Raw genomic sequence first — 14,596 nt, forward strand, 5'->3', positions numbered from 1 at the left:
AGATTAAAACTTTTTTTCTCCCCTTGTAAAGTGCTTCCTAACTTCTGCAATGTTTTCATTATGCTCTGTCTTTCCTTTCTTCAAACCACTTTCATAAATTCCACAGAATGAGAAGCTGTCCATCCAACCCTTTGGTCCTGTTTTGTCATGTTCCATAAAAGTTATGGTTTGCGATTTTTTTTTGTGATGTCAGAGTCTAATCAACTATAACATGGACTGAACAGTCAGCCTTTACTGTGGGCACACTTTATACACTTGTGGAAAGTCAATGTAATAGATTTGACATTGTAAGCTCACGAGGTGTTTATCATTTATGAAGGACACATATTTCAGCGCTCAAAGCCTCAAAGTAACATAGGGTTCACCCTTCGCTATGGTCTTAATGCATGCATATGCTTGTCTTGAGCCAACATGAACCCCCCTCAAAAGAAGAGGCTACACAGATTAAAACTTCCTAGTATAGCTTCTCTAATGGCTTGCACATTTAGAATGGCAAAGCTCTAATTTTTTACAATAATAGCCTCCCTGTAGCATCTCATGAAGTCTGTGGCTTCATTCCTCCGTGAAGGCTTGTAGCTATCAGTTTGGCAAGAATCAAAGTCCAAAGCTCCAACTGCTACCTGCTTCTGACTCCAGGAACTTCTGTCCCCTCCCCATATGGCTTGATCCTACATCCCTCAAGGGGACATTGGGCCAACCTTCAAATCTTCACACTTTCAGGGGCAAATGACAGCAATGTACCTGGCTCATTTCTCAGGGGGGTCAAGAGGAAAACTAAGAAGAATTTTGTGTTGATATACCCATATTTTTCATGTCTATTTTCCTCTCTCAACTTTTAGTAGTATATTTTTATGTGTGCTGAGTATGAGATTAAAAATTCCTTTAATCTTAAAGTAAGTATGGTCCCTGAATCCCTTTTTGATTACAGGGTTCCCGGCAGCATTTGTTGCAGCCTGGGCTGTGGCGCGAGCGACTCTGGCTGACGCAAGGTGAGTGAAAAAGAAGAGGTAAAGAGAGAGCCTAAAATTTCCTAAGACTCAGTCTTCCTGCCTGGAATTTACACTGGCTGCTGTTGTGGACCACATTTCCTTTTATGGACATCATGTAGGAAATTACCTTGGTGAAATTATAGCCTTTGATACATTACCAGCAAGCTATCCATCCCAGAGGTCTTGGGACAGAAAGACTCACAGACCAGATTAGGATGCTTGACCTCTCTGGTTTGTAATATCATTTTAAAACATATTGTAAGAATTCAAGGGGAAGGAGATAGGTAAGTTAACATGCTTAAGATAATGGTGCAAGCATGTGGAAGGATCGCACCACCTGAGTCATGGGATAGGCAATATTCAGATCTCCTCTCTCAATCTGTCCATGTCAGCCATCCCCACTTGATGGTGTGGTTTTGAAGACCAGAAATGTGGTTGCAGCAAGGAGACCCACAGACAGAAGGTGCCCTGGGCCAGTGACACACAATTGCTTTCTCGTATTGATGAGAAGAAAGTATACTTGGTCATAGTTATAGCTGGCCAGTTAGCCTGCTAAACAGCTTTGGGTTTTATTTGTGTTCCTTGGGCAAAAAATACATGGGCACGGGTTTCACCAATCAGTGGTGGAATTAAGATGTCAAGGATATTGAGCACTTCCTGTCTATCAGGGGTATTTTTTGTCTCATATATATGGTGTATCATGAATATATAGTGCCCAGTTATACTTATGTTTAACATGCATGGGCTCCACTTATTACATACTTATCTCTATTTGATGTAAACTATGGGTTTCATCCAACCCGTTTGGGTTTTTTTGGTCTTTTATAGCATAATTAAATGTTTTCAAAAAATAAATGCACATTGGAAGTGATTCACTAGGATTACCAAGTAGCCTGGGGCTAATTTGAAGTAGCATTTTATTATTATTATTATTATTAATTATTATTATTATTATTTAATGTTTATTTGAGAGAGAGAGAGAGAGAGCGTGTGCGAGTGCATGAGGGAGGGGCAGAGAGAGAGGAAGACAGAGGATCTGAAGCAGGCTATGTGCTGACAGCAGTGAACTTGAACTCATGAACTATGAACTCATGAACTATGTGGAACTTGAACTCATGAACTATGAGATCGTGAGTTGAGCTGAATGAAGTCCAATGCTTAATCAACTGAGCCATGCAGGTGCCCCTGAAGTAGCATTTTAAAGTACAATGCAGTGATGGTGAATGATGGTAAAAGACCTTATTTTTAGACTTACACAGACCTGAGTTCAAATCTTGGTTTAGCTGCTGTTAGCTTCAAGACCATGGGAAACACACATGACCTCTTTGTACATCCGTTTCTTGATATAAAACAGAGATAATAATGTATACAGGACATTAATACAGACAAAACGCTTAGCACAGCCTGGTAGCTGACAGGCACTAAATGCGGACATAATGAAGAAGGGTTCAGGTGCAGGTAACTCATAGGCCTGTTCTACTACTTGTTGGTCTGTGAAAACAGATGTACTACCTGGCCTCTCTCATCAATGAAGTGCAGGTAAAATGAATATTACTTTTCACGGCATTGTTATAAGATTGAATGGGAATGTATGTAAAATACCTACGGTTTTGGAATAGAGTTTGGAATAGTAAGTACGAAATACTTATTAGCAAGTATTATTCCCTTATTTCATTAATTTATACCTATATGTAATGTCTGACCAAAAATAATGTTTTTGTTATGTTATTCCATTAGAAAGCAGGACTTATGTTTTCATTAATCCTAACTGATGGTACTTATCCTATCGAGCCAGCGGAGCCTTGATTCTGCTAAAGTTAGAGCTTAAAAATGAGGCTGGAGAAGAGATGGGGGCCACATCTTCCAGATCTTTATAGGTTACATTAGGATGGTTGTTTTCTTTTTTTTTCCTTTCAGTGACAATGACAACAGATTTGCGTTTTATAAAGATCATTACCAGCATGAAAGGAAAAATGGGAGAAAAGTAATAATAAAGATGACAGCTAGCATTTTTTTAAAAAAATATTTACTTATTTTGAGGGGAGTGGGGAGAGGGGCAGAGAGAGAGAGGGAGAGAGAGAATCCTAAGCAGTTTCCATGTTGTTAGGGCGAGCCCAACGCAGGGCTCGATCTCACAAATCATGACATCATGACATGAGCTGAAATCAGCAGTCAGATGCTTAACTGACTGAGCCACCTAGGCACTCCAGTAGCTAGCATTTTTGAATGATACCCACATTCCAGGCACTTTCTAAGGGTTCTGTAACTATTAGTTTAATTGAACTTCATAACAACCCTGTGAGACTGAGGCCAGAATCGTTGTACCCAACATTGCACAGCCACAAGTGGTAGAGAAGGAATTTGTCTAGACAGTTGGGCTCCAGAGGCTCTCAATAAATACCATGAGCAGAGTAGATGTTTCTTTTAAGACTAGTGGTATTTTTATTTTCTGTGGGGGAGGAGTGTTGTGGAGGGATTCCTTTTACTTTATCACTGACAGCTGCTCACCCTTCAGTTGCTTCAACACCTCTGGTAATGAGGGATGCAGAAAGGACAATGCCTATTGTACCCTGGACAGGTTTTCATGCCTTCATTATATCTGCCTTTTGTCCTTCTACCACTTGTAGTTCTATTCTCTAAATCAGAAATAATTCATCGCCTATGATGGACTTTTTAATAGTTCACATTTTTTGCAAGGTGTGAGCTCATGCTGGGGCATCGGTGTTGTATGTAAACATACAGAGCTATTTACTAGCACGTTTCTCTCATTCACATGATACGATTAAATCTACATTTCATGGTGTTCAGAAAGGAAAACCATAACTACAAGTAGTCTGCAACTTCAGTATGTTTGAACTCACTATTCCACCATGTAAAATCTACCTTAACAAATTCCTGTAGCATTTTGTATGTATATTCTGTTATTTTCCCTTTCTTACATACTATCTTATTTCTCTTGATGTGCATGTATAACTGTCAGATTTGAAAAAAAAAAAAACCTATGAATTACAAACGGGTAGGAGTGAATTTCTCTGTTTTATAATAGAGAACTCTTCAATCCTTGCTGATCAGTTGTTATGGATCTATTTGGCCACTTTCCTCCATTTGCTAAGTGTCTCTTGAGCAAGATAAAGTCTGACTCGATGCAAACTGTGAGTTACCAGGAGATGCATTTTCTCATCCGTTTGTTAATTGTGGCCATTTCCCTTAGCCTCAGACTTCCCATTTGTAAAATGAAAATATTCTTGGTGATGAGTAAGGTTGTGAGTCTGCAGGGGGTAGATTTGAAAATCAGATGAGAGCCCGTTTATGAAAGGGCTTTGTAAACTCCAACTTATATGCAAACATTAAATTTGCTAATAATTGAGGGTTAATGTTATCAACATTATCATTATTGCTATATGTATACGATGATACTGGAAATGTCAAAGAAAACTTACAGTGTCTGCTATTTGATTTCTTGCGGGGTGGGTTGAGTCAGTAAAGAGGTACTAAATAATGATAAATAATTTTACCCTGAGATGTGTAACCATATAACTTAGATTTGGAATTTTAGAGAAAATAGATCCTAAGGTATTTTTTTGTTCAATCCTCTCATTTGAGAGATGAATAAAATGACTCCCAGAGACATCAGGTTACATCTCCAAAACCTACGGTCAGCCTGTAGCAATTTTGACTCATTCATCCGTTCAACAGATATTCCAAGCCTTGAGCATAGAAGGCAAGCAAAAATATTCACAATGCATTTTATATTGAATTAGATAATTAGTTTTCTTAGCGATCTTTTATTCTTCCTTGAAAATCATAAACTGAATCATACACCATTAACAGTCATATGTATTTTTTTTAAGAAAAAAATTATACATCTATTGTTTTTGAGGCAAAACATTCTTTAGGTACACAATATTTCAAAAAGTACAACTGATGATGAATATTGCTCTGAAACAGTTGAACTAATACCAAAAAATTAAATATAAGTTAGATCATATGACTCCTCTGTGCAAAACATTTATTCCTGCCTTACTCAGAATAAAATTTTGAATTTTATAGTGTCCTGATCTGAACGTGATAATTGGGTTAAGGGGTCATTTTATATTTATTTTGCATATAAAATAAAACTGTATTATCACATATATAGCATGATTTCAAAGTTGCCTAACTTGATTTTTCATGAAATTCAGCTTGTCTCTGGATAGAAAGTTTTTGTGGGTTTTCTTGAGGGTAATCTGACCTACAGAGAGTGCTCTGCCACAAAGTTCAGCTTTGGAGCCAGCTTGGGGCATCCTCAAAGGATGAATGGGATCTCTGCTCCTGTCTCAAATATTTGAGATTCTTCTTTTTTCTAATCTGGCCTTCCAAAGCTAGAACTCTGATTTTCTTTGTAGCCTTGCCTATTAGAGGTAAGCCGACCAGACTCAGTTTTGGAAGATCCTCTAAATGCTACTGAATACACAAAGGAAGTCTTACAGTTCTAAAATTCTATCAAAAGTTATTTGGCTAAGCTAGGGTAAGAAAATTGAGTAGTTTTGATTGGACAAATGAGCTTAAAAAGTGACTATATTTGTTTCTCTTTCTTTTTGCTTAATGAAAGCAACCCCCCCCCCCCCCCATTAGCTACCTTATTACCTTCTCCCTGCTCATTCAAAGGAGATGAGATGCCAACAGGAAAGGTGGGACCCAGTTGTGCAAAGGACCAAGAAAGATAGCTTCTATCATTTTGAGGAAATCTGCATGGTTCCCAGGGCTTCTGCACTTCCCCTGCTCTTGTCACATTGTGAGTTGTGGGTACAATGTGGTGTTCGGTCAGCACAACTCCCTGGATCTGTTCTGGCAGAACAGTGCCTCTCCTATTCCCGGTTCTGGCTCCAGGAAGTCCTAGTTCCTAGTTTCTAGTCAGACCCTTGTGCCTCATGCTCACTACTCAGAACTGCATTTTTAGTTACATTCATTTCCGCATTTTTGAGAGTGTTAAAATTTAATTTGTGAAGTCTGAACAGAGGGTAGTTTCTGAGCCATGTTAACAAACACAGCATGAGCTGGGACATTGAGGAATGAATGAATGAAAAGCAAGGATTAATAGTGTTTTCTTAAAAAAAAAATCTGACATCTCAGTTGCCTTTCATATCAAAGGGTGAATTTGAAACTTTGACATTGAAAATTATCAAAGTCAAGTTTTTCCTGTTTCTAGAGGTAGCTGGTTTTGACCTAGTTCCAAATAGAAGTATTTTATAGAGCTGCAATTGTACAACTGAACTGAAGTGTGTTAGGAGACACCGTGATGAAATGTTATTGAGGCAAAGAAAGAAGATTGTGGAGATATTACCAAAAGTCAAAGCAAAAAGAAAATTTAAAGAATTCAAGAGCCTTGCAGCTAGTGAATCGGTGTTCAATTTATATTCATACAATATATGCCACTTTCCATTTAGTAGGAAGCGTTTTTCGGGTAGCGTGATAGACATTCTGCACAACTCAGTCACACTTATCTTTCCTGTATGGTTGAATAACCTGAAAAATACATGCATGCAAATAATGCTAGGAAAGGCTTAATAATGTGCGAGTGCAAAATCTCCCTGTCTTTGATTTCCATGTTATTCAAACTTCAAGTCCATTGATTCTGCAGATTGCAGTGTATCAGGGTCAGGATTATACTTTCGTCTTGGGGTCTAGTTGATTCTACTGTGGTACATCTTTCTAATGGAATGCTGTGCTACTGAGCTGTCTTGGTACCGATAGGAAAAGAAATAAAAAATGTACTGTTAAAAGGAAAGAGCCAGTTGCAGAACAGAGTATACGTTGCACTTCTCGTAGGGTAGGGGAAAATAAGATATAATATTTGGATTTGTATATGCATAAGAAAACACTGGAAACATATACAATAAAGTAATAAAAGATGTGATGTATACAGAGAGAGACAGGGGCAGAGGAAAATAGGAAGATGGGAAGAACTGAGATGTCTCAATGGCTGTCTTTTCATATAGTTTGATTTTTCAAATGGGAATGTATCACCTGTATGAAAATGTTAAAATTTAAAACTATATGGTCATTACATATATACTGAAAATGTTTTACCTTCAAGGGGATAGTTGAAATTGCTTTGTATTATCCCTAACTTATTCATTAATTTAAAAGTAACTTTTTGATAAGTTTATCATCTAGAATTAAAAAATTATCCTTATATCCCTAATATTTTTTATATAATTTCATTTATTGTCCCTACAATTGATGCTAGGTTTTGTCTAAGGAGAAAGAACCCAAGAAAGAAGCTTTTAGTCATGTATCTTTAATGTATAAAAACTGTTTAAAGTGCTACATTAAAGTTTCAAGCAGAACTAGTTTTTCTCAACACTGTTCCATTTATTCCAATTTCACCCAATCGCAAACCAGCCTGGGTGAGACTGAGTCAACTTACTTTCAATTCAATTCAATCCAAAAAATATTTGTCAACTACCTACATGCTCCATATTATTATAGGCACTTATACTACATCAGAAAATAAGAAAAACGTTCCCTGTTCATGTAGAAACTAAATTCTAGTTGGGATGGCAGTTGAGAAGATAAACATAACAAATAGGTAAATCATATAGTGTTTTTATTAAGTACTGCTAAAAACAAGCTTTTTACAGTCAAAGATAAAATCATGGATTTTATGCTAATGTAAAATGAGCATTGTCAAAGATCTTTTAACTCACTAATTAATGAGGGAACGAGTAAGATGTTATAACTGGTTCAAAGAAGAAATATAGGAATCACATGCTTATATTTAGCAAAATGAACACTGAAATAAATTTATAAATACATGCAAAAATTCAGTCTTCATAAGGCAATAATCAATCATATTCCACCAAACACAACTAGTTTTCATTTCTATGTATATTTTCACTTGCTTCTAGTTTTCTAATGCATATCTTTTTTTTTTTTTAATTTTTTTTTTTTTTTGACGTTCATTTATTTTTGAGACAGAGAGAGACAGAGCATGAACAGGGGAGGAGCAGAGAGAGAGGGAGACACAGAATTTGAAACAGGCTCCAGGCTCTGAGCTGTCAGCACAGAGCCTGACGCGGGGCTTGAACTCATGGACCATGAGATCATGACCTGAGCCGAAGTCGGACGCTTAACCGACCAAGCCACCCAGGCGCCCCTCTAATGCATATCTGTCAACAAGGATCATTTGCATTACTGTCAGTTTTTTTTTAATGTTTATTTTTGAGACAGAAAGAGCATGAGCAGGGGAGAGACAGAGAGAGAGGGAGACACAGAATTCAAAGCAGGCTCCAGTCTCTGAGCTGTCAGCACAGAGCCCAACTTGGGACTCGGACTCACGAACTGCGAGAGCCGGTAACGTGAGCCGAAGTTGCATGCTTAACTGATTGAGCCACCTACTGTCAGCTTTTTATTGCATTTCGATGGATAAGAATGATTCACATTATTGTCAGTATTCTATAGCATATGGAGTTATAACATAGAATTGTTGGAACTTTTGGAAGTGAGAAGACTTTCTCATTCCAGTGATAAGAAAATGAAGTATCAGGTGCACCACATTTATAAGACAATAATTTTTTGTGGCTCTGGAACTGTGGTTTTGACTCTTGTTGATATAAAATTAAACAATATTTATAATGCTCCACAGTTCATCGTATGGAAACCAAGACCCATTACACATTTTTTCACTAGTTTGGGTATTTAATGAGGGGTGTGTGTGTGTGTGTGTGTGTGTGTGTGTGTGTGTATGTGTGTCTACTTATCTTTCAATCAAAAGCTTGGGACCGGGTGGGGGGGGGGGGTGCCTGGGTGGCTCAGTTGGTTAAACATCCAACTTTGGCTCAGGTCATGATCTCACAGTTGGTGAGTTCAAGCCCCACATCAGGCTCTATGCTGATAGCTCAGAGCCTGGAGCCTGCTTCATATCTGTGTCTCCCTCTCTCTCTGCCCCTCCCCTGCTTGCATTCTGTCTCTCCCTCTCAAAAATAAATAAACATTAAAAAAAAAAGCTTGGGACAGGAATGTTTGGTAAAACTTAAAATGCTACTTGGTTCTCACTGCCTATTTGCTTGTCAATTTATTCATGAAAATTCTTTTTCATATCTCAGATGCTGGGAACTTAGTGCTGGAAACATCAAGTGGATTTATCAAGCTCCAATCTTAGCAGCTATCGGGGTGAGTGTAAAAAGCCTGTGTAGTAGAAAGAAAGGAATAGGATGCATAATTAAGTTGCTGCTAAAACTGAGAGAGAGTTTGTCTGTCTCTTTCTTCTACAAAGAGTGTATCTGTCTCTTTCTTCTACAAAGTTTTAGGAGACTCGCACATTACAGCAATAGCTGTTGGGAGGGTCTGGGCTAGGATCATACCAGTACTTGTGGCTGATGCTGAGATCCATGCAGAAAGCACAGACCTTGCTTTAATCAGCTAGCACATGGTTAAATTCCAGGGCTTCAAGATATCTGTGACCATTTACATGTTCAAGGAATTGGAAGGTCCTAAAACTCTTCTCTCTCTACATCTGTTATATTATAGCTCCACTTTACTGTTCTGATCACCTGGTAGTAAGTAGGTCAGGAGGAGAGGACAAATAGTGGGAGAACAGAGGAATTACTGGGAGAAAGAAAACTGATAGGATGCTTCATTATAAAGCATTGACTAAACCTCTTCCTTGGCATAATGTCTTCCAGTAGTTAAGAGGATGCTATGTGGAGACATATTCCACAGAATCCTGTCTGATATGTATTAGAAAAAGACTGGAGTAGGCAATGTGTATTGCATGGACCTTATCTGCCTATAATATTTCACGGGTGTATTATATCTGTGTTGTGAAAGAAAACAAAGTTACACTTCTTTGTGTCTGACAAAACTCACCAAAATGTTTACTCTTGACTTCCCTTGAAGGCTTTATCGCTTCTCTGTGGTTTGATGAAGAAATTATACCATCTCATGTTTTCTTGTGTTAATTCAAGATTATAAACATCTTAATACAATGACTTATGTTCCCATATTAACTGTTAAATCATTTGAAAGTAATGTAGGAGTCCAATTCTTAATGATTTTCTTTTTTTTTTGTCTTTCTTTGTTCTCCAGTTTCTTACTTTTCTCATTTTGTTTTCTGTAGCACAATGCATCACCCAGTTTGTCATTATGTTGCCACACTGGATACAGAGGGACAGCTATTAATGGGACTGAGGTTTTGTAGTATTTATCCAGAGTCAGAGAAAAGCTTGTTTATCTCATAGGAAAAATGCAGAAAGAAAAATAGAAAAGATTGAAAAGGACTCTTCATTTCAAAAGCCCATTGGTGTTAAGTGCTTATGGGGGAAATAAAATGTAGAACACTTTTAGAGAAGCCGGTTTGTATCCTTGCGAAAACAGCATGTTAGCAAAGTAGAACAGATTCTATGTCATAGGAGAAGCTATAAACAGACTGTGGGTAAATGAACGAATGACTTACATTTATAAACTCTTATCATTTAATTTTAATTTTAATGAAGGGCTGCTTTCTTAGTCTGGGGATAAACCACCCCATCAAACCATTTGGTGGTAAACTATATCCCTGGGGGAACATGAATGAAGTTAAAGATACAAATTAACTTTATGAAGTAGGGTCTGGTCTTTACCACTCTGATTTCCCTTTTATCTGCTAATACTCTATCCTCATCTGTGCTTCCCCACCTTTCATTTTCTTTCCTCCTAGTTCCTCCTCTACGGGGTTCGCTCATCCATCACTTACCATCCTCTTTTTAAGGGGTCTTCTTACTTTTAGTGTCTTCAGTGCTTTGTACTAGAATTGTGAAATAAGAGATAATTAAGCATTATATGAAAATGTAGGTGAGTTTAAGAACATCAAGTTTGAGTTTTCATTCGCTGGAAAGAAAAGACCTGTGAAAAGTCTAAGAGATTCTCGCAAAATTAATAACTGAAGCAGAGGACAGTGGAGAAAAGTAAATCATAGGACGTCTTCCATTGAAACCGTTGATTTAAAATTTTTTAATGTTTATTTATATTTTAGAGAGAAAGAGAGAGAGAGCGCACAAGCAGGGGAGGGGCAGAGACAGAGGGAGATGCAGAATCCAAAGCAGGCTCCAGGCTGTCAGCACAGAGCCTGACCAGGGGCTCCAACTCACAAACTGTGAGATCATGACCTGATCTGGGACGCTTAACTGACTGGGACAAAGTGGGACGCTTAACCAACTGAGCCACCCAGGCACCCCCAAAACCATTGATTTTTTAGCCAAAGCTTTGTGTTTTTGTGTTTGTTTGTTTGCAGATCTTAGTTACAACGTCAACATGGATGAGAAGTTTATTTGCTGAGGTTTCTAAACTGAAAAGTAAAACAGTAAGGTTAGGTGATTATGGAGGTTCTTAGAAGATTCCCCATTGGGGAAAGAGAGCTAGAAATGATGGTACACTCAATGCATTTTGAAGAAAACTTAGGGGGAAGCCACTTTCATATTCTCGAACTAAAATTATGACAGCTCCAAAGCAAGAATTCTTAAATGTTTTTCCAATGTCACAACACCCATTCATTCTCATGAATCAGAGAAGATTCAAGAGAAGCTTTCTGTTCTTTGAGCGACCATTTTGTTTTAGTATTACAATTCAGTTATCACAGTTCCCTTTAAGATCCTCTCATTTCACTGTAGAACCAGTCTGTAAGGAAAGAGGTGTGCCTGAACCTCGTCCTCGTGTTCTGAGTGACAAGGCTCCCTCCTCTCAGCTCCTCAGCTTCCTGAAGCTGGGAAGCATGGCAAATAACAGCAAACACTGCACAGTGCTTACCTTGCAGTGGGCACTGTTTTAAGTGCTTTATTTACATAGATTTATCTAATCTTCTAGAAGAGGAAACTGCCCGAGGTCACACAGCTAGTAAGTGATGGAGTAAGTGGCTGGTAAGTGGGGATTCTAACTTCAGGCCCACTGTCTCTACCCAATGAACTCCTTGCACCTATAATAAAATCTAACGTTCCTGATAGTCTAGAGAAGTCCCCGGTCACTCGTGCCTGCACCATTTACATGCAGTACCTCAGCCACATTGTTTTCCTTTCAGATCCTTGAACTTGTCCACCTCTGCCTCCTCAGGGCTCTCCCACATTCTGCTCTGTACCCCTGGAAGGTGGGGATGTGCTTTCTTCCATTCCTCACTTTAAATGCCACTTCTTCATTGTGGCCTCCTTGATGCCTCCAGTCTAAATTAGGTCACACCTGTCATAACCCACAGAGCAAGGTGAGGTTTTTTTCTTTCTCAAGATCATCACAATGTGTGAAGCTCCTAATTGTTGAGCGTCCATCTTGCCCTCTAAGCTACAAGGATTATGTGATCAAGAACCATATTTTCCCTAAACTTCTATATTTCTAGTGCCTAGCAGGTTTCCTGGTGCAGAGTGGCCACTCAATAAATATTTGTTGAAAAAATAAAACCGGTGTGCGAAGTAGATGCCCTGGGGAACTGGTAAGAGGCAAGAAGTGAAATGAGAGCACCAAGCAAAGTGCTGTGTAATTTACAGAACCTCTGCATTTCCTGTAACCTTTTCATTTCCAGAGAAGGTAACTAGAGTCCACGCAGATAAAGGTCACAGATAGTGTGACAAAATAAGACTAAGCACGGTTTTGACCATGTTCTTGTCACTTGCACTCCAAAACGTGTCAAGATTGTTTCTTGAATTTATGGGAAAAAGGTCTTACAATTTTTAAGGCAATATTTACAGTTTTTATATATTAACTTTGGATAAAATATTTGTTTTTCAAACTTGCATTGCATGTGGCAGGGTTTTATGTAATTAGATATGCTCCATATACGCTATCAGAAATTATTTGCCAAGAATTTTAAATATAGGTTGGATCCCTCACTTAATTCTGGCTTTGGATACTGGAATAGCAGAGATTCTATTAATTGGAATTTTGTGTATCTGGGAGTAAAATCTGGGAGTAAATGTGATCAGAAGTTCTAAGCTATATATAAAGCAAACTGAATTTAAGAGAAGATAGGAGTTTATAGAGAATAAGCATTTATAGGTTCTAACTTGAAGAAGTCATATCGAGAGAATCGAATTTTAGAGATCATCAGACTTTAGTATAAATTTAGGATGAACCACTGTATTTTGGAATCACACAATCTAAAATTATAGCACTGTTGTTGGCTTTGTTTTGTTCACAAGTGTTAAAACCATGTTTAAGAGAACATCAGAAAACATTAGAAAACATTCATTTTTTTGTTCTGATAATAAACATCTGCCAATATAACAATTTGTTATTCACCTGCAACACGCTGTTGATTTGAGGATGGTTAAGAAAAAATTCTTCTGTATAACATCAAACTCTGAGAGGAATACTTCCTGGTCGACAGCAGAGACGGAGCGTTGTTTTGGTGCTGGGCCTTCCAGAACATCGATGGAAGGAAGAAGAGGGCACGCAGGGCAGCATGGTCTGGAAGAAGTGGTAAAGGTGAAGTTGGCGGATGTAATCCATCCTGACCAAGGGGGCCATCGCCCCCGGAGACAGGAGGACCTACATTCACACAGGAGGCTAAGGGGCAGACTCCTAACCCTGGAGATGCTGCGGGGCAAGTGTGCTCGTGGCAAGCTCCCAAGGCAAAGAAGGATGGGCCAGGTCAAACAAAGTCCATATTCTTCCCACATTTGCTCATTAAATACTTCGGTTTGTCTCCTTCAGGGCTGGAGAGAGTGAAGGGGAGAAGGGAAGTGCACGTCAGTTGAGCAGCGCCCCCTGGCAGGGACAATCGGGACCAGGAGAAAGCACCCCTCCCCCCGCATGTGTCCAAAGGCAGAGCTGAAAATTGCAGGGGCCCAGAGATGGGTTTATAGAGGTTTTACAACAGTGGGCTTTCCTATACATAAATTCTGACTTCTTTCTCTGAGGATGTCTTTTATGATAGACGCGTAGAAGTGAACACTCTACATGAAAGGGGGATATGCTGATTTCCCAGAATATAACTAGGGCTTGGAGAGGGCATATCTCACGCAGTCAATTATTCATTCACTCATTTAACAAGTCCCGATTAAACCCCGAGAACATTGCGGGTGCTGGGTGAGGCAATGGCCGTGATACGGTGGGGCGACGGACACCAGTTCCTCCCGAAGCTTAAGCAGAGTGGGTGAGGCAAACATTTAAACGTGACAAGTGCTGGGGTGAGGTTGGAACAGCTTCTGAGGAAAGCTGACATTGAGCCTGAAGCCTCGGAAAATGAGCTACCCTCGCGAGGGAGGGGGAGCAGAGGGAGTGAGAGAAGGATCCCGGCCAAGAGGGCTCTGGGAACAAAGTCTCGGAGATAGCCTGCGGGGCCAGAGGTTTCCAGGCTGAAGTTTTGAGTTCTTTGTTTCAATTCAACTGTGCGTCTCTTTGAATCCATCTTTAAATTTTTAATTGAGAGAGAATCTAATGTGTACATTTGCATTATTTAAAAACCACATTTGCATAAAATTGATTCTATATGTGACTGGTTTTAATGCTGATGAGGGGGTCATTTTATTCACCTTCTCGGTTTTGGTTTTTTCTTTGTTTTATCTGTGCTTTGCCTGAAGTAGACCTTTAAGCAAAATTTTACAAGAGGTTCACATGAGAGATGCGAGGACTCTAATTTTCTCTTAGAATCGTGTCTTCATCTT

At 38.9% G+C, this 14,596-nt stretch overlaps 1 protein-coding gene across 2 annotated transcripts in view; it reads left to right on the plus strand.

Annotated features, from left to right (window-relative positions):
* The window catches only part of PTH2R (parathyroid hormone 2 receptor), an 82,982-nt gene that overhangs the window by 53,854 nt on the left and 14,532 nt on the right, over positions 1 to 14,596 (plus strand). For both annotated transcript variants that reach the window (XM_042953124.1, XM_042953125.1), the window contains 2 exons: positions 929 to 989; positions 9,077 to 9,143. In XM_042953124.1, the coding sequence (XP_042809058.1) occupies positions 929 to 989; positions 9,077 to 9,143 (128 nt within the window). The remainder of the gene's footprint in view (positions 1 to 928; positions 990 to 9,076; positions 9,144 to 14,596) is intronic.

The sequence above is a fragment of the Panthera leo genome, chromosome C1 (genome assembly GCF_018350215.1).
Source record: "Panthera leo isolate Ple1 chromosome C1, P.leo_Ple1_pat1.1, whole genome shotgun sequence".
NCBI classification, from domain to species: domain Eukaryota; kingdom Metazoa; phylum Chordata; class Mammalia; order Carnivora; family Felidae; genus Panthera; species Panthera leo.